The 18,291-nt window shown below is 43.9% G+C and overlaps 1 protein-coding gene across 6 annotated transcripts in view; it reads left to right on the top strand.

The window, feature by feature from the left end:
- Window positions 1-14,351, top strand: part of RIPK1 (receptor interacting serine/threonine kinase 1) — a 43,541-nt gene extending 29,190 nt beyond the window's left edge. For 4 of the 6 annotated variants that reach the window (XM_054253749.2, XM_054253751.2, XM_054253750.2 and 1 more), the window contains 4 exons: window positions 3,170-3,257; window positions 4,425-4,994; window positions 9,628-9,780; window positions 11,832-14,351. In XM_054253749.2, coding sequence (XP_054109724.1) covers window positions 3,170-3,257; window positions 4,425-4,994; window positions 9,628-9,780; window positions 11,832-12,118 — 1,098 coding nt within the window. In that variant the 3' untranslated portion in view covers window positions 12,119-14,351. The remainder of the gene's footprint in view (window positions 1-3,169; window positions 3,258-4,424; window positions 4,995-9,627; window positions 9,781-11,831) is intronic. The other 2 variants (XM_078368443.1, XM_078368442.1) reach the window with 1 other exon arrangement.
- The last annotated feature ends 3,940 nt before the right edge of the window (window positions 14,352-18,291 follow it).

Below are 18,291 nucleotides of genomic sequence, written 5' to 3'. Positions count from 1 at the left end.
TATGCAAATTCCTAGAGAGAGAATAAAAGTGATATGCATCACACTCTGGATAAGGCTTACCTCTAGGGAATGGAAGAGTAGGGGCTGAAGGAACGTTTGGGTATTACTGTGTGATTCTGCATTGTTTGAAACTTTGGTTTTTTTTCTTCATTTGTTTGCTTTTTTGAGACAGAGTCCCACTCTGCACTCAGGCTGGAGTGCAGTGGCACAGTCTCTGCTCACTACAGCCTCCACCTCCAGGTTCAAGTGATTCTCATGCCTCAGCCTCCCTAGTAGCTTGGATTACAGGCATATGCCACCATGCCCAGCTAATTTTTTTGTATTTTTAGTAGAGACAGGGTTTTGCCATGTTGGCCAGTTTGGTCTCAAACTCCTGACCTCAAGTGACCTGCCTGCCTCGGCCTCCCAGACTGCTGGGATTACAGGCGTGAGCCACCGTGTCCAGCCTGTTTAAATCTTTCAAAAGGAGTTTGTACTTACATACTCATGTAATAAAAGTAATTATAAAAAGAAAATAATTTTATAAAATTAATATAACAAAAATAATTTTTATATTAGGCCACGTGTGGTGGCCCATGCCTATAATCTTAGCACTTTGGGATGTTGAAGTGGGTGGATTTCTTGAGGCCAGGAGTTCAAAACCAGCAACATGGCAATAACCCATCTTTACAAAAAATACAAAAATTAGCCAAGCATGGTGCCACATGCCTGTAGTTCCAGCTACACAGTAGGCTGAGGTAGGAGGCTCTCTTGAGCCTGGGAGGTTGAGGTTCCAGTGAGCCATGATCTCACTACTGCAGTGTAGCCTGGATGACAGAGTGAGACCCTGTCTCAAGAAAAAAACAAACAAACATATATATTAATTAAAAACAATAAACACACAGCTGGGTGTGTTAGCTCAAGCCTGTAATCCCAGCTCTTTGGGAGGGCGAACTGGGAGGATTGCTTGAGCCCAGGAGTTGGAGGCTTCAGTGAGCTATGACTGTGCCACTGCACTCCAGCTTCGGCAACAGAGGGAGATTTGGTCTCTAAAAACAAACACATAAAGAGACAAAAACAATATATAGAATGCTGCAAAGTGTGAACATAATACCCTCTGTCATTCACCCCTAGATCGTGCATGTATTCATTAAATATTTTTTGACTACCTATTTATATAGCAGGCATTTTGTTAAGAGCAAAATACAAATAAAACTAGGAAAAAACTTGAAGGAAAAATGCCGAAGTGTTAATGTTTTATCTTTGGGTGAAGAGAAAAACTATGGATAGGGTTTAAGAATTTATAATTTTGTATATTTTCTATAATGAAGATTATTGCTTCTAAAAGGAAAAAGTTTTTTATTGTGGCAAAATATACATAACATAAAATTCTCTATTGTAACCATTTTTAAGTGAACAATCCAGGGGCATGAAGTACATTCATAATGTTGTGTGGCCATTACCACTGTCTATATCTAGAACTTTTTTGTCATCCCAAACTGAAATCCTGTACCCATTAAGCAATAACTCCCCATTCTTCCCTCTCCCAGCCCCTAGTAATCTGTATTTTGTTTTCTGTCTCTGAATTTGCCTATTCTAGGTAGCTCCTAGCAACAGAATCACAGAATATATTTCCTTTGGAGTCTGGCATATTTCACTTAGCATAATGTTTTCAAGGTTCATCTGTTTCACAGCATGTATCAGGATTTCATTCCCTTTTGTGTCTGAATACCATTTCATTGTATGGATGTATAGGTTGAACATCCCTAAACCAAAAATCCAAAATTCAAAATGCTCCAAAATCTGAAACGTTTTGAGTGCCAGCATGATGCCACAAGTGGAAAATTCCACACCTGACACCTGTGCTTTCTGATAGATAGTTTAGTATCCTCAAACTTTGTTTCATGCACAAAATTAATAAAATATGGTATAAAGTGATCTTCAGGCTATGTGTATAAGTTGTATATGAAACACAAATAAACTTCATGTTTAGACTTAGGTCCTGTCCCCATGATTTGTCATTCTGTACATGCAAATATTCCAAAATTGGAAACAGTCCAAAATCCAAAACACTTCTGATCCCAAGCATTTTAGATAAGGGATACTAAACTTGTACCATATTTTGTTTATTCATTTATTTGTTGATGGATGCTTGGGTTGTTTCTACCTTTTGGCCATTGTGAGTAGGGTACAAGGATGTTTTTGAGTTCCTGCCTCTTCAGTTCTTTCAGGTATATACCTAAGAGTGGAATTGCTAGATCATATGGTAATTCTATGTATAACATTTTTTTTGGAGACAGAGTCTTACTTGGTCGCCCAAGCTAGAGTACAGTGGCACCATCTTGGATCACTGCAACCGCTGCCTCCCAGGTTCAAGCAGCTCTCCTGCCTCAGCCTCCCTAGTAGCTGGGATTACAGGCACACACCACCACGCCTGGCTAGTTTTTGTATTTTTAGTAGAGACGAGGTTTCACCATGTTGGCCAGGCTGGTCTCAAACTCCTGACCTCATGTGATCTGCCCACCTTGGCCTCCCAAAGTGTTTTCTCCCTATTCTGTGGGTTATCTTTTTTACTGTCTTCATTGTATCCTTTGATGCACAGAAGCTTTTAATTTTGATGTATTGTTTTTATTTTTGTTTGTGTTTTTGTGTCATAAGCAAGAAATTACTGCTAAGTCTAATGTCATGAAGCTTTTCCCTGTGTTTTCTTCTAAGAATTTTTGTGGCACTCGCCCTTAAATTAAGTCTTTAATCCATTTTGAGTTAATTTTTCATATGGTATGAAATAAGGGTCCAATGTCATTGTTATATATGTGTGTATTGAGTTTTCCCCATTGAATGGTCTTGGCAACCTTGTCAAAAATCAGTTGGTTTATGGGATGGTTTATTTCCAGCTTTCCATTCTGCTCCATTGGCATATGTGCCTGTCTGTATGCCAGTACTACACTGTGTTGAATACTGTAGCTTCGTAGTAAGTTTTGAAAGGACTCAGGAAGTGTGAGTCCTCCAATCTTGTTCTTTTTAAAGATCATTTAGGCTATTTGGGAAAAACATTAATTTTTAAAAATTACCACTTGTAACATCTATGTGAAATTTCTACCTTCTGAAAATATTAATTCTTCTCATAATTTTCTGGGATTCAGTATTTTCTGCTGTTCACTGAAGTGTGTATTTATGCTCTTAATTATAGAAACAGTATTCAAACGAAAAAGTTGTGAAGAGGATGCAGTCTCTTCAACTCGATTGTGTGGCATTACCTCCTAGCAGGTCAAATTCAGGTAAATTACACTATGGTCAAAACCTATTTATTTGTTTGTTTGCTTATTCATTCACTCCACTCTCTAAAATATTATTCAAGACCATAAGGGAAACAGAAGAAACTATAAAAGTGAACACTTGTCTTAAAGGAATTTATAACAATATTCGAGAGTCTTAAGTTACATATATTTGAAATATGAAGTAATAGTCATAGAGTGTTCTGAACAGAAGAGGCTTAATATATCTGATGGGGAGAAGTGACGGTTCGGGGAGAAGGGGACATACATGAGAGCAAAGTCCCTAGGGAGGTTCGGCGTGACTCAGAGCCAGAACACAAGCAGAGAGGCTGGCCTCAGGTCAAGTAGGGATACATTTTTCACTGTAACGAATGGGATGGCAGAGTGTAGCTACTGAAGCTGCTTAGTTATTTGATCTGTGGCTAATTACTTAACCTCTTCTGAACTTCATCCATCAAATCATAATAATTGCTCCTCCTCTCATAGGGCTCTTCAAGAATGAAAATTCATGGGAAGTACTTAGGACAGCTGCTGTAGATCTTTCTTTCTTTCTTTTTGATTTAGAGTCTCACTGTCACCCAGGCTGGAGTGCAGTGGTGTAATCTTGGCTCACTGCAACCTCTGCCTTTCAGGTTCAAGTGATTCTCCTGCCTCAGCCTCCCAAGCATCTGGGATTACAGATGTGCACCACCATGACCAGCTAATTTTTGTGTTTTCAGTAGAGATGGGGTTTGACCATGTTGGCCAGGCTGGTCTCGAAGTCCCGAGCTCAGGTGATCCACCCACCTCAGCCTCCCAAAGTGCTGGGATTACAGGCCTGAGCCACTGCGCCCGGCCGCAGATCTTATTTTCCATCTGAATTGCTCTAAAGAGACAACAACCTGCTCTGTTCTAAGCCAAGTCCCTTTTTTCCTTGGCCATCCCTGCAACAGCCGCTTTTCTCCTGCTTGGTATTATTTTCCTAGTTCCCTCTCGCTGCCAGCGAGGAGCTCCTATTATTATTTGTAAAGCTTGCAGGCAAAGGACCATCTCCTAAATTCTTTGGACTGGTCTCTTACTTACCTGTTACTCTGTGTTACTCTGAGGCACAGATTCACGATGGCACTCAGATTTTATTTTACTTTTTAATGTTTCATGAAACCCATTCTAATGTTGATTATTTCTTCTTAGCCACAGAGCAGCCTGGTTCGCTGCACAGTTCCCAGGGATTTGGGATCGGTCCTGTGGAGGAGTCCTGGTTTGCCCCCTCCCTGGAGCACCAGCAGGAAGAGAATATGCCCAGCCTGCAGAATAAACTCCAGGAGGAAACTAACTACCATCTTTATGGCAGCCGCATGGACAGGCAGACAAAACAGCAGCCCAGACAGAATGTGGCTTACAACAGAGAGGAGGAAAGGAGACGAAGGGTCTCCCATGACCCTTTTGCACATCAAAGACCTCGTGACAATTTTCAGAATGCAGAGGGAAAAGGCATTGCTTATTCTGGTGCAACCAGTCATGGTAATGCAGTGTACCAGCCCTCAGGGCTCACTGGCCAACTTCAAGTACCATATCAGAACAATGGATTATATAGCTTACATGGCTTTGGAACACGACCACTGGATCAAGGAACAGCAGGTCCCAGAGTTTGGTATGGGCCAATTCCAAGTCATCTGCCTAGTCCATATAAAAGCCCAGTGCCTGAGACCAACTTTCTAGGAAACACACCCACCATGCCCTTCAGCTCCTTGCCACTACCAGGTAAATGGGTCTTTGATAGTCACAGTCTTGTCTTTTTTTTTTATTTTTCTGAAAAAATAAAACAGGCAGCTCTGCTGTAGATTGTGGGTTATGATGGGGACAGAGGGCATCATCAGCTGCCAGACACAACTTGCCACTGTGGAATGGTCTCCGCCAGACCACTTGGTCTGGGAATATTTCATATGGGGCTAGGATTCATCACAGATGCCCACAAGCATCGGGTTACAGGTCCCTGGGACTGGTAGGCATCTTTGACTCTAACCTGGATTGCACAGTAGTCCTGTTTCCCCCAATCTCTGATAAACGGCAAGATATCTGCTTATTTGCTTTTACCTTGCTTGCTGGTTTGAAGGTAAGAAATAAGTCTTGGGTATTTTTATTTCTTACCTTATATAGACCAAAGACTACCATTAGTGATGAAAAATTTTCTTTTAATTCCCATATCTCTGTGAGGTGAAGTAAAAGGTAAGTAATGGTAGTTATTGGCACTCTAGAATGAAAGTGATTTAATGTAATATCCAGCATTTTTATCAAATAATACCGACATCACCTTAATTACCTGAACGGCATCTACCAATAATACCCGTAAGTGTTCTAGAGATCTTTAAATCAACTCAGGTAAAGGAAGCTTTGGGAACCACAGAGCTTAGTTACATTTTCTTTCAAAAGGCCAAATTCTCCAAAAACATCTTATGCAAACATCCTTGATTTTTCCCAAAGGTTTTATTATAAGATCTGTAGAATGCAAAATATTGGATTAGACATTAAGCAGCATCTAAGTCATGTATAATCATATGAGCGAAATGTCTTTTTGATTCCTTCATGTTTGGGGATAAAGTTTTTCATTGGTATTGCCATATCATTTTATTCATTCCTGATTAAGTCAGTGAAAATTTTGGCTGGGGCCGTGGTTGGCCAGGCATGGTGGCTCATGCCTGTAATCCCAGCACTTTGGGAGGCCGAGGTGGGTGGATCACTTAAGGCCAGGAGTTTGAGACCAGCCTGGCCAACATGGTGAAACCCCATCTCTATTAAGTAATACAAAAATTAGCTGGGCGTGGTGGTGCACACCTTTAGCCCCAGCTACTCAAGAGGCTGAGGCAGGAGAATCACTTGAACCTTGGAGACAGAGGTTGCAGTGAGCCAAGATCATGCCACTGTACTCCAGCCTGGGCAATGGAGTGAGATTGTGTCTCAGGAAAAAAAAAAAAAATCCAAAGCAATTTCCACTTTGTGCCATGCAGTTCTCCAGGCACTGGCACTGTAACAGTCAACAGCCAGCCTGGGTCCCTTCCCTCATACAGTTTAAATCCTAGTGGACAAAAGGCAAACCCTAAACCAATATTTCATATGTCATTTTTTATCTTGTTTCTACATCAGCAACCCAAATACACGAGTTTAGTGTCAGAACTACCTTTCTGTTTTCACTCTCGCTCTGGTTCCTGGTTCTGCCAGTGACAGATGTATAGGGATCCAGCTCCTTCAGGATTCTGAGATGCTTTCAGTAGGGAAGGCGCACTTGGATCTACAATAAATAATAGCATTTTCTGTGTTTCTGCTCCCAAAGATGATTCTGCCAAGTACTGAGCTAGTAAATGAACACACTGAGTTTCTCCCTGCAAATTTAAATCATTCTTCTGCTTGCTTTTGTTATCATCAAAAAGTCCTAACTCTGGGCCAGGCACAGTGGCTCACAGCTGTAATCCCAGAATTTTGGGAGGCCGAGGCAGGCAGATCACCTGAGGTCAGGAGTTCAAGACCAGCCTGGCCAACATGGTGAAACCCCGTCTCTACCAAAAATATGAAAATTAGCTGGGTGTGGTGCCACGCACCTGTAATCCCAGCTACTAGGGAGGCTGAGGCAGGAGAATCACTTGAACCCAGGAGGTGGAGGTTGCAGCGAGCTGAGATCACGCTACTGCACTTCAGCCTGGGTGACAAGAGTGAAACTCCATCTCAAAAAAAAAAAAAAAAAGTCCTAACTCTGTACCAAATGTGGGTTTTCTAATTCGCCATCCCATAGAAGGAAGGTATGTGTATACAGTAAATACAAAAGGAAAATAAATGTCTTACTTTCAGTGAAAGAGCTCCTAGATCCATTCCTTTTTATTCACTGTGCTGCTAAGAGTGAGATCAGAGAAGGAAAGCTCACTGGGCTAAGAGTCAGGAAACCCAACTCTAGCCCTGCTTGTGCCAGTCACTACCTGGGTGACTTTGGGAAAGTCGTTTGCCTCTCCAGAGTTCATTCTTCTCAATTATAAATGAAACTGTTACAACTGAAAATTTATATATAGTAAGCTCTAGTATGTTTCTAATATTGAATTAGTTTATCCATTTCATAACTTTCATGATTTTTCCAGTGGCCGGATTTGGGCAGAAAGCACTGACTCAGAAACACAAGTTTCCAAGTAGAGGGGTGCAGGATAAACCTCCATGCATGTCTGTGGTGAGCGCAGACCGTGAGGGACAAACACGGTGTCAGTATAAGTTGGAGGTGGTGGGCTAGGAAGATGAAACAGGGTACTTGGCACTGTGCCTGACAATGCACAGAATAAGTGCTCAGTAAATGGTAGCTGCTGTAATTAGCACTGTTATTATCATTGTTAACAACGAACACTTAGCCTTGAGTGCTGGAAGGCACCTCAGAGATGGTCACAGGGGCTCCTTGCTAGGATTCCAAGGACCCCAGTTTCAGCAGCTTCACGAACACCTAGAATTGCACACAGATGCCATGTGTGTGCATATGCTACATTTCTTACACCTTTCAGTAGAGAGGGTCCCTAGTTTCCTTGGCTTCCTCAGAGAAAATGCAATAAATGAGCATGGCATCTGGTCCAGAGGGCAGCCTACCTTAGGGCCAGGTGTGTTGACAGAGGTACCTAGAGCTGAATTTCATTTCCCTCCCTCCTCAGAACTGTCTTCTCCACCACCTTCTCTCTCCTACAAAGATATGCTAAGTGTTCGTTAGAGACAGTACCTAACGAGCTGTCTGACACTTGACAAATTCAGCTCAGCATGAATGTCATTGAGCCCATGCCTCAGGCTAGCGAGCATAAGGTATACAACAAAAAGTGGATATGGTTGCTACCTTTCAGGACTCACATGCTAGTGGAGAAGTCAAACAGACCTAGCTCGGATGCAGAGCGGCCCAGGGCAGTGTCCTGAGTCTAGGATTATAGTGAAGGCTCATGGAAGGAGGTAGAATCTGTGCTGGGCCTGTGTCAGAAACTCACAAGTAGGGAGAAACATGTGGGGAGGTCAACAGTCCAGGCAGAGGCAGGAGCATCATGTCAGCAGATGAGTGGGAAATCTGGTGGGACTGGAGTCTGGTGTGGAGGGAGACAGGAGACAGTGAAAGGAAGATCAGAGAGAAAGGGCAGAGCAGAGCTGTGGCTAGCTCTGAAGACGGAACCTGAGAGGTATGAGTTCATCAGGTAGAGGAGGAGGACCCTTCACAGATATTGTTGAGAGTCGTGGGATCCTGTAAGTGTGGCTGAGCTTTGCTGTGCTGTCTTCCACCTCTGTTTTCTGACGGTGTTAGCCACATTTTTTTAATGGTAAAATTCAAAAACATAAAATTGACCATTTTAACCATTTTTACAGTGGCATTACTTACATTCACATTGTTATGCAACCATCACCGCCATCCATCTACATAACTGTTTTAATGTTGCAAAACTAAAACTCAATCCATTAAACACCAACTCCTCAGTTCCCCTCCCAGCCTCTGACAACCACGTGGGGAGGTCCTTCTGTCTTTAATTTTTTTGAAGAACCACAATACTCTTTTTCTTCTGCTTCAGATGGTATCTTGCTCTGTCTCCCAGGCTGGAGTGCAGTGGCACGATCTCAGCTCATTGCAACCTCCGCCTCCTGGGTTCAAGTGATTCTCCTGACTCAGCCTCCCAAGTAGCTGGGATTACAGGCTCCCGCCACCATGCCCGACGAATTTTTTTTAGAGACAGCGTTTCACCATGTTGGCCAGGCTGGTCTCAAACTCCTGACCTCAAGTGATCCACCTGCCTTGGCCTCCCAAAGTTCTGGGATTACAGGCGTGAGCTACCGCACCTGGCCAATGATACTCTTTATAGCAGGGCCTGCACCATTTTACATCCCCACCAGCAGTGTGTGAGGGCTCCATTCTTCCACGTCTTTGTCTATGTGTGTTAATTCTTTTTTTTTTTTTTTTTTTTTTTTGAGACGGAATTTCACTCTTGTTACCCAGGCTGGAGTGCAATGGCGCAATCTCGGCTCACCGCAACCTCCGCCTCCCGGGTTCAGGCAGTTCTCCTGCCTCAGCCTCCTGAGTAGCTGGGATTACAGGCACGCGCCACCATGCTGACCAGGATGGTCTCGATCTCTTGACCTCGTGATCCACCCACCTTGGCCTCCCAAAGTGCTGGGATTACAGGCTTGAGCCACCGTGCCCGGCCCTTTTTTTTTTTTTTTTTTGAATTGTAGACATCCTAATGGGTACGAGGTGGTTTAGTCACATTTTAAAGAAGAAAGTTTAAAGGATGGCATAGGATAGTTAACCCAATGTTTGGAGTAAAGCCAGGCTTTTTTGCAGTGCTATATTTTTTCTCTTGCTTTTGATCTAGAAGTACTTACCTGTGTGTTTCTCTCTATTCAGAGGAATCTATAAAATGTACCATACACAACAGTAGCGGTGTTCAGATTGGAGCCTACAATTATATGGAGGTTGGTGGGATGAGTTCATCACTATCAGACAGCATAAATATGAACTTTAAAGAAGAGCCAGCTTCTAAGTACCAAGATATCTTTGGTAAGATACCCTTGAAGGACCCAATGTCTATCAACCTTGAACTTTCTTGTGAGAAGGATGTAGTGGAATCTTGAAATTTCTCTGATAATTCTTCCTGAAAGTTTTCTCATGTTACTTCTGCAAAATAACTTTGTGATTTCTGTGTAATTTCTTTGTGATTTATTTATTTTTAATATGGAGATAATAACAGTATTTAATTCATGGCTTTGTTGTGAAAATTAAATGAGTTGATATGTATGAAAGCTTAGAACGCTCCCTGACACATAGTAGGGTCTATAAAAAGTGTTAAACTTTCATCATTATCATCAGTATTACTGCTCAGACCTGGAAGAAATAGCTGTGTCAGGCCCTCATCAAAGGAGATCCTGTAAAAGAGAGAAGACTGTGCCCTCCACAGCACTTCTGCAATAAAATCAAGAGGGCTGTCTCTTACAGGGTCCTACTGTGCAGGACCATAATGCTAATCTCGAGGTACAGTCTGGAAAAAGCAGTCATGAGGCCAAAACAACTTGATTAAGAACTCAGCTTTCTAATTAACAACAGGATTGTCTTTTTGTTCCTGTAAAGGAACCGATAGTAAATGTTAGGCATTGCTGGCTTTGAGGTCTCTCTTGGAACTACTCAACTCTGTTACCGTAGTACAAAAGCAACCATAGACAATACGTACATGAATGAACATTGCTGTGTCCCAATAAAACTTTATTTACAAATGGTGGCAAGGAGCCAGATTTGGCCCACAGGCTATAGTTGGCCAACCCCTGGTCTAACACATTTGAAGAACAGCTTTTAAAATACCTAGAACAGAGGTTCTTAACTTTTGATTAGCCAAGGACACCCTTGAGATTGTAATGAAACCTAGGATCTGTCCCATAAAGAAATACTGACAAAATTTGCCAAATATTTTGGGAAGTTTTTGGACTGCTGACAATCTAGCGGTGGCAACACAGGCCACATTATGGAGGGCTGAGGAAAGAAAGGAGGTTGAAAGGAAGAATGAGATGTTTTCTCCCTTACATTCTGTTTATTGAGGTAGAGTGGGGATTAGGGAATATGTTTGTTGTGGTTGTTTTACATTTTTATTTGTTTCCTTTTATTATTTTTATGAAGGGCTAAGAGAAGAACTAGTAGGAGAGAGGTTATGGCTATCGGAGAAGAGGCAATGGCAGTCGGGGGGTGGGGGGCAGGGAGAAGGGTTCAAAAACAGACCTTTCATCGTGTGAAAGACAAGGAAGGCATTGTAACTGAATGGGTTCACACCTGCTGGACAGTTTCCTTGATTAAGAGGAAAGTGAACTGTTGGGCAGGGGTGATGGTCAGGAGGTAAGTGGCTTTAACTCTGGCCAGATGTAAGTGAAAAATGTCCAAAAGGAACAAAAATGGTGGGTTTTTCCTTTACATCCAGGAAAGTCTAACACAAACAGGGTCACCGGCTAAGATTGAATAGAACACCCAGCCTTGTAGCCACATAGGGGTTTTGTTCACAGAGCCATCAGCTGTGGCTCAGAGATGTGTCTGCTAGGAGGAAGGAATGCCTTATTCTTTTGTTTTGCTTTTGAGACAGCATCCTGCTCTGTGGCCCAGGCTGGAGTACAGTGACACAGTCATGGCTCACTGCAGCCTTGAACACCTGGGCTCAAGTGATCCTCCTGTCTCAGCCTCCTAACTGAGACTACAGGCATGTGCCACCATGCCCAGTTAATTTTTTTTTTTTGTAGAGACAGGGTCTTGCTATGTTGCCAAAGCTGGTCTAGAACTCCTGGGTTCAAGTGATCCTCCTTCCTTAGCCTCCCAAAGTGTTGGGATTATAGACATGACCCACTACGCCAGGACAGGAATGCCCTATTCTAAGTCACACAAAGACTCCATGTGGGCTAGCAGGGATATAAAATGTCCACCAAGGTGTCAACAGCTATATAATTAAGACGTTATCTTTTTCACTGTCTCCTGCTACTCTTCACCTCACTTGGGGTTTTTTTTAGCAATTCAGGAAGCTGGAATGTTTGAATGGGTTTTATTTAGCTTGATACCTTCTTCTCTTTCCCATTTGGCAGATAATACCACTAGTCTGACTGATAAACACCTGGACCCAATCAGGGAAAATCTGGGAAAGCAATGGAAAAACTGTGCCCGTAAACTGGGCTTCACACAATCTCAGATTGATGAAATTGACCATGACTATGAGCGAGATGGACTAAAAGAAAAGGTTTACCAGATGCTTCAAAAGTGGCTGATGAGGGAAGGCATTAAGGGGGCCACAGTGGGGAAGCTGGCCCAGGCACTCCACCAGTGTTCCAGGATTGACCTTCTGAACCACTTGGTCTACATCAGCCAGAACTAACCCTGGATGGGCTATGGCAGCTCAAGCGACTCCTCACTTAGTGAATTGCTGGAGACCCCAAGGATGTGAGGCGTGACCAACTCAGTATACCTCTGGAGGCTATATTAGTAAACAGCAAACTGTCCTCATGAAACCAGGATGTCAGCTGCCAGACAGAAAGTTGAGGGCAGTTGCGCCCCAGGTCCTGTGCTCCTTGAGGCTATCTGTGCTCTACCTAAGTATCTGTAACCTGTTGAACAAAGGAAGCAGTACCTGTAATAAATCAAGTTCACCGCCTCCTCCCTATTCACTTAAATACGAAGGGCTGTAAAAGCTCAGGGCTTTGGTTCACTAGAAGCAAAGAGCCCCCTGACCCCTTCTTTCAAATAGAACCTTTTGTCTTTGTCTTCAGTACCTAAGTTGGCTGCCTCAGAGCATTCAGAATTGTCCTCACTGATAGGAGTTCTGTATCCACAGAAATATTGTTTCCTATATTTCATAGCTGGAGAATGGGGAAAGAAATCTGCAGCAAAATGGTCTCACTCTGTTGCCCAGACTGGTCCCAAACTCTTGGACTCAAGTGATCCTCCCACGTCGGCCTCCCAAAGTGCCATGAGCCATTGCGCCTGGCCAACAATCCGCTGTGAGGAAAGTGAAGCAGGAAGACCTCTTAATGGCATGGCACCAATCAAAATATGACTCCTAATCGGGTTTGGAAAGGAAGGGAAGAGATGTCTGAGGAAGATTCTTTTCTTTCAGCATATGCTGTCTTAGAGTTTTGTTGAGACAAGAAGAAAAACTCAGAGAACATAAAATCAGCTTTTAAAATTTTGTGCTGTGGTCTTCACAGAGGTTCTTGTTATAACCAAAGTGGAGTGAAACTCTAAGCCCTGCTCAAAGAGATTTGTTTGTATCACAACTGCAGCTCACTGCCAAATTACAGGGTCTGTAAATTACAGGGTCTGTTAATTACAGGGTCTGATACAGTATCAAATACTGTATCAGTCACTAGAGGCTCTAAGAATCACATGCAGTCTTCAATCCATTAAATTATCAATTATTTTTTAAATTAATTGAATTTATAGTCAATTAATTTTTAAATTAACTGAACAGATTTAAAGAGGTACTAAGGAGGGGGAAAAATCGTGGGGAGGGAAACATCAGAATTTCCCAGGCAGTTATTGCAAGGAATTGCTACCAATTGTGACAACAGCAAAAATTCTTGATTGACTTTTAAAGTTCTTTCCTGGCATTCTGGTACTTTCACTCAGCTTGGGTGCCCTGGAGAGGGAACAGGGAATGTTGATCTCCACCCCTGGATGAGACCAGAACCTCAGGGCTGATACTGCTGAGTGGCTTCCTCGGTTTACTCCTGCGTACTGTGAAAGTATTTTCATATTTTTTCTGTGTGCCAGAGTAAAAAAGGACAGTTTCTGGGTCTGGTAATGGAGCCTCTAGCACCCAGCCTTTCAAAGCTCACCTGAAACCTGGGGGTGGATGAAAGGACGAGAAGACTGAAGCTGGGTGGGCTGCCCAGCGTCTCTGTTGGCATCTTGCTAAACAGAGAGGGAAGGCTGTGTACTTAGCTCTCCCCAGAGGGAGGGCGAGAAGGGTGTGGTGATGGTCAATCTGGCTGTCAGAATCGATTCTGGTGTCTTGGGCTGATAATAGTGTTGTGAATTCTGATTCTGAATCCCCTTGACTCCAGCAGACACATACACACCCCTGAAATGGGGCTGCACAACAGGCTGTCCCAGCCTTGGCACTGTTGGTGTCTCAGGCTGGGTAATTCTCTGTTGTGGGGACTGTCCTGTGCCTTGTAGGATGTTTGGCAGCATCCCTGCTGCCCCTACCTACTAGATGCCAGGGGCACTGTTCTCCCCCTCGTCCCTCCCCCAGTTGTGACAAAAACGTCTGTAAATGTCAAATGGTCCTTGGAAAGGAGAAGATTGCCCCAGTTGAGAAGAGCATGCTGTAAAGTAATGAGCCTCGGCTCTCCTGTCCTCACCTGTCCAGTTACTACTCGGCTGCCATGCAGCCTTGGATCCTGCAGCCCAAAAGGGAGAAGGGAGGGGAGGCGCCAGACTTTGCTGGAGGAGCCTGGGTGATTTCTGAGTGCTCCTTGTGCCATCTTCCTAATGGTGTTCACAAATCTCTTAAATTCCAAAGAGGTTGAATAATCAATGTTAAAAGGCAAAAGGGCAAGACATTTTTTAACACACTGTTTAAAATAAAATTTTATGCCTCAACCATAGGATATTGATGTGATGTGTGTGTCACTGGGACAGATGGGGATTCTCCATGGTGCCTCTGCTGCTGAGCCTGCATTTCCTGAGCATATTCCCCTTTTACCCTCCTGCTGCCAGCAGGAGACAGGATGCTGATGGTAAGAACACCTCCCTTCCGGTGCATTCCAGCCCTCAGGATGAGAGACCTGCAGCACTGCTGTCCTTGCACCTGGCTCTGGGGCCTTCCCTTCACCCCCACTCTTCTCAACACCATGCTGAGAAGAACAAAGTTTGCCTGTGAGGAGTTATGTACAAGGCCCAAGCTTCACAAGAACATTGCTGTTAATGGGCAGAGCCAGGCTAGGTGTGGTGGCTCATGCCTGTAATCCCAGACTTTGGGAGGTCAAGGTGGCAGATCACCTGAGCTCAGGAGTTCGAGACCAGCCTGGCCAACATCGTGAAACCCCGTCTCTACTAAAAATACAAAAAATTTAGCCAGGCGTGGTGGGGCGCGCCTGTAATCCCAGCTATCGGGAGGCTGAGGCAGGAGAATCGCTTGAACCTGGGAGTCGGAGGTTGCAGTGAGCCAAGATCCCATCGTTGCACTCCAGCCTGGGTAACAAGGGTGAAACTCCATCTCAAAAAAAAAAAAAAAAAAAACAACAAAATGAGCAGAGCCAAGTGAGCACGACGACACAGACCAGCAAAGGAAAACTGAGACTGTCCACACTTGGTTTGGAAAAGATAGTCACACCCTAGGTTATTACTGGTTAATTGAGACCTACTTCCAGCTCCCACAGTCCTGCTTGCCAGATCTTCCACTTGTTGCTGCAGTCATAATGTTTGCTTTGGGTCTGTCAGGTGAAGTTAGGGCTTCAGGAATGAGAATGGAAGTTCTTCCTCACAAAATGTTTTAGACAGTGTTTTGATGTACATTTTAATGTGTGGTACTTAGAAAAAGGGTTTTCTAATTATAATAATGGCATAAATAAAAACAGGAGCGTAAATGTTCAAGATTTTAGAGGCAGCTGATTTCAGAGAAATCACTGAAGGTTAATGCTACCAAAGTGAATTTTATAATATGTAATAATCCAAATATACAGCCAGGTGTGGTGGCTCATGCCTATAATCCCAGCACTTTGGAAGGCCAAGGTGGGCGGATCGCTTGAGGCCATGAGTTCGAAACCAGCGTAGACAACATAGCAAGACCCTGTCTCACAAAGACAAAAAAAAAATTAGGTGTGGTGGTGTGTGCCTGTAATCCTAGCTTCTTGGGAGGCTAAGGTAGGAGGATCACGAGCCCAGGAGTTTGAGGCTTGGTGAACTGTGGTCACACCCATGGATGACAGAGTGAGACCCTGTCTCAATAATCATATCATCTCCATCATCATCCAAGTATAGGGTCCTGAAATTGAGGCTGAAAACTCCTCCCTGCCATTTTTCAACTGTGTTAGCTAGGGCTTGCTTCCTAATCTTTCACCGTCATCATGTCAGTATAGGGTCCTGAAACTGAGCAGCTCCAAATTACTTTTCAGCTGTATTACCTAAGGCTTGCTTCCTAATCTTTCTTAGCCTCAGCTGCCTCATCTATAAATGGGGAGTGCAATAGCACAGAAGGCTGACGTGAAGATTCAAGAAATATGATGCGTCATAAGGTGCCTGGCACAAAAATGGTAGTTTTTAAACCATACCATCTTGCTATATAAAAATAGGGACACCAATAACCTAAAAACTCAGTGCTACCATTTCTGCTCAGCACTAGAGTAACTGGTGTTGAAACTGTACAGACAAGTATTTTTATCATTTCTGAGATGAATTCCCAATCAACACAGCAGAAAAAAGGAAATACTGACCTCACCAAAGATTGCTGAAAGTCAAATGATATAAAACTTAAACATTATGTATGTCTGTTTCCTTTCATGCCAGAATTAATGTGACAGATTTATGCTGAAAATGGAATATAAAAACTTTTGCATATTCTGTATTTAAGCCAAAACTGCCTTTGCTACTTCAGAAATTCCAGTGGGCCAGTGAGGATGCTGCAGGTGGCAGAAATGTCCATGGGTGTAACACCTACAAGCACGGTACTCACAGGACTGACTGTTACACCAAAAGGGTCTCTTGGAGGAAAAGTAATGCAATGTGCAAAGAAGCTGTTGTCTCCAATTATTCAAGCCAAGCGCACAACAGTAGCCCCAAATCTGCCGGTTAATTCCAGTTAAGGCAGAACGTTAGACTTAAAGCAATACTTATTTTTTTCTCCACTGAGTTTTCAATTAGATAATGTCAATAGCCTTTATAAAGCTGGAATTATATAGTCGAAGAAAAAACAACTGTGGTAAAACATACATAAAACTTATCGCTTAAGCCAGTTTTAGGTGTATAGTTCAGTGGCATTGAGTACACTCACAATGTTATGCAGCCATCGTCAACATCCATCTCCAGGACCTTTTCATCTCCCCAGACTGAAACTCTGTCCCCATGAAACACCAGCTTCCTATTCCCCCTTCCACCAGCCCCCAACAAAACCCATTCTATTTTTTGTCTCTGTAAGTTTGACTCCTCTAGGTACCTTATTATATAAGTGGAATCACACAGTGTTTGTCCTTTTGTGACTGGCTTACCTCCCTCAGCATAGTGTCCTCCCCCAGGTTCATCCATATAGTAGCATGTGACAAATTTCGTTCCTTGTTGAGGCTAAAAAACGTTCCATTGTATTCACAGACGTTTTGCTTATCCCTGTATATTGAACACTTACATTGCTTCCACCCTTTTGGCTAGTGTCAATAGTGCGGCTGTCAACACGAGTATAAAAGTATTTCTTGTTGGGCGTGGTGGCTCTCACCTGTAATCCTAGCACTCTGGGAGGCCAAGGAGGGCGGGTCACGTGAGGTCGGGAGTTCAAGACCAGCCTGACCCACATGGAGAAACTCCAAAATACAAAATTAGCCGGGCATGGTGACATATGCTTGTAATCCCTGCTACTCGGGAGGCTGAGGGAGGAGAACTGCTTGAACGTGGGAGGCGGAGGTTGTGGTGAGACGAGATCACGCCACTGTACTCCAGCCTGGGCAATAAGAGCAAAACTCCGTCTCAAAAAAAAAAAAAAATTTTCTTCTTGTACATCCTGCCTTAAATTCTTTTGGGGTATATATATACCCAGGAATGGAAAAGCTGGATTTTTTGTTTTTGTTATTTTTGGTTTTTTTTAACCAACATGAACCAGACAGGAAAAAGCTGGATTTTTTTGAGGAACCGCAGTACTGTTCATCACAGTGGCTGCACCATTTTCCATTCCCAACAGCACTATACAAGGGCTTCAATTTCTCAACATCTTCACCAACACTAATTTCTGGGGGGTTCGCTAGTAGCCATCCTAATGGGTGTGAAGTGGTATAAAGAAAATAGATCTCTGCTTTCTTAACTTAGTAAGAAAAAAATAAAATAAATAAAAAGAAAGAAAAGAAAATAGATCCCATCATCTCTGAAAAGCAAATGCACTTCCACCGTTAGCAGCCGGCCTACAGCCGGAGCCCTCCACGCCCTGCGGTGCCCCGCCTGGGCGCCCACCCAGCGAGGGCGCCTTGGCGGTCTCGCCTCTTGGAAAACCCACGGTCGATGCGGCAACGGGCGGAGGCAGGGTAGCGCCGACTGGGACACCCATCCCGGGACCCAGACCAGCATCGAGAAGGGGGAGTCTGCGCGAGTGCCGGCCGTTCGGAGACTGCAGAGTTTCGGTCAACCAGCGGCAAGCGTCCGGCGGGGCGGGGCTGGGCTTCGAGACGGGGCTGCCCGAGGGCAGAGCAGGAGGGAGCGACAGGGTGGGCGTGGTGGCGGAAGCCGGGGGCGTGGCATCGGGGCGGGGAGGATGCAGGGAGAGGCAGGTGATCGAGGAGGGGGCGTGGCTCCTGGGAGGATCGGGCCGGCGACCGCGCTTGGTTTCAGTGCATGCGCACTCCCGGCAGC

This window comes from Callithrix jacchus, chromosome 4, assembly GCF_049354715.1.
Source record: "Callithrix jacchus isolate 240 chromosome 4, calJac240_pri, whole genome shotgun sequence".
NCBI classification, from domain to species: Eukaryota; Metazoa; Chordata; class Mammalia; order Primates; family Cebidae; genus Callithrix; species Callithrix jacchus.
The sequence above is the reverse complement of the archived record's forward strand: the minus strand, read 5'-3'. Positions and strand labels throughout refer to the sequence as shown.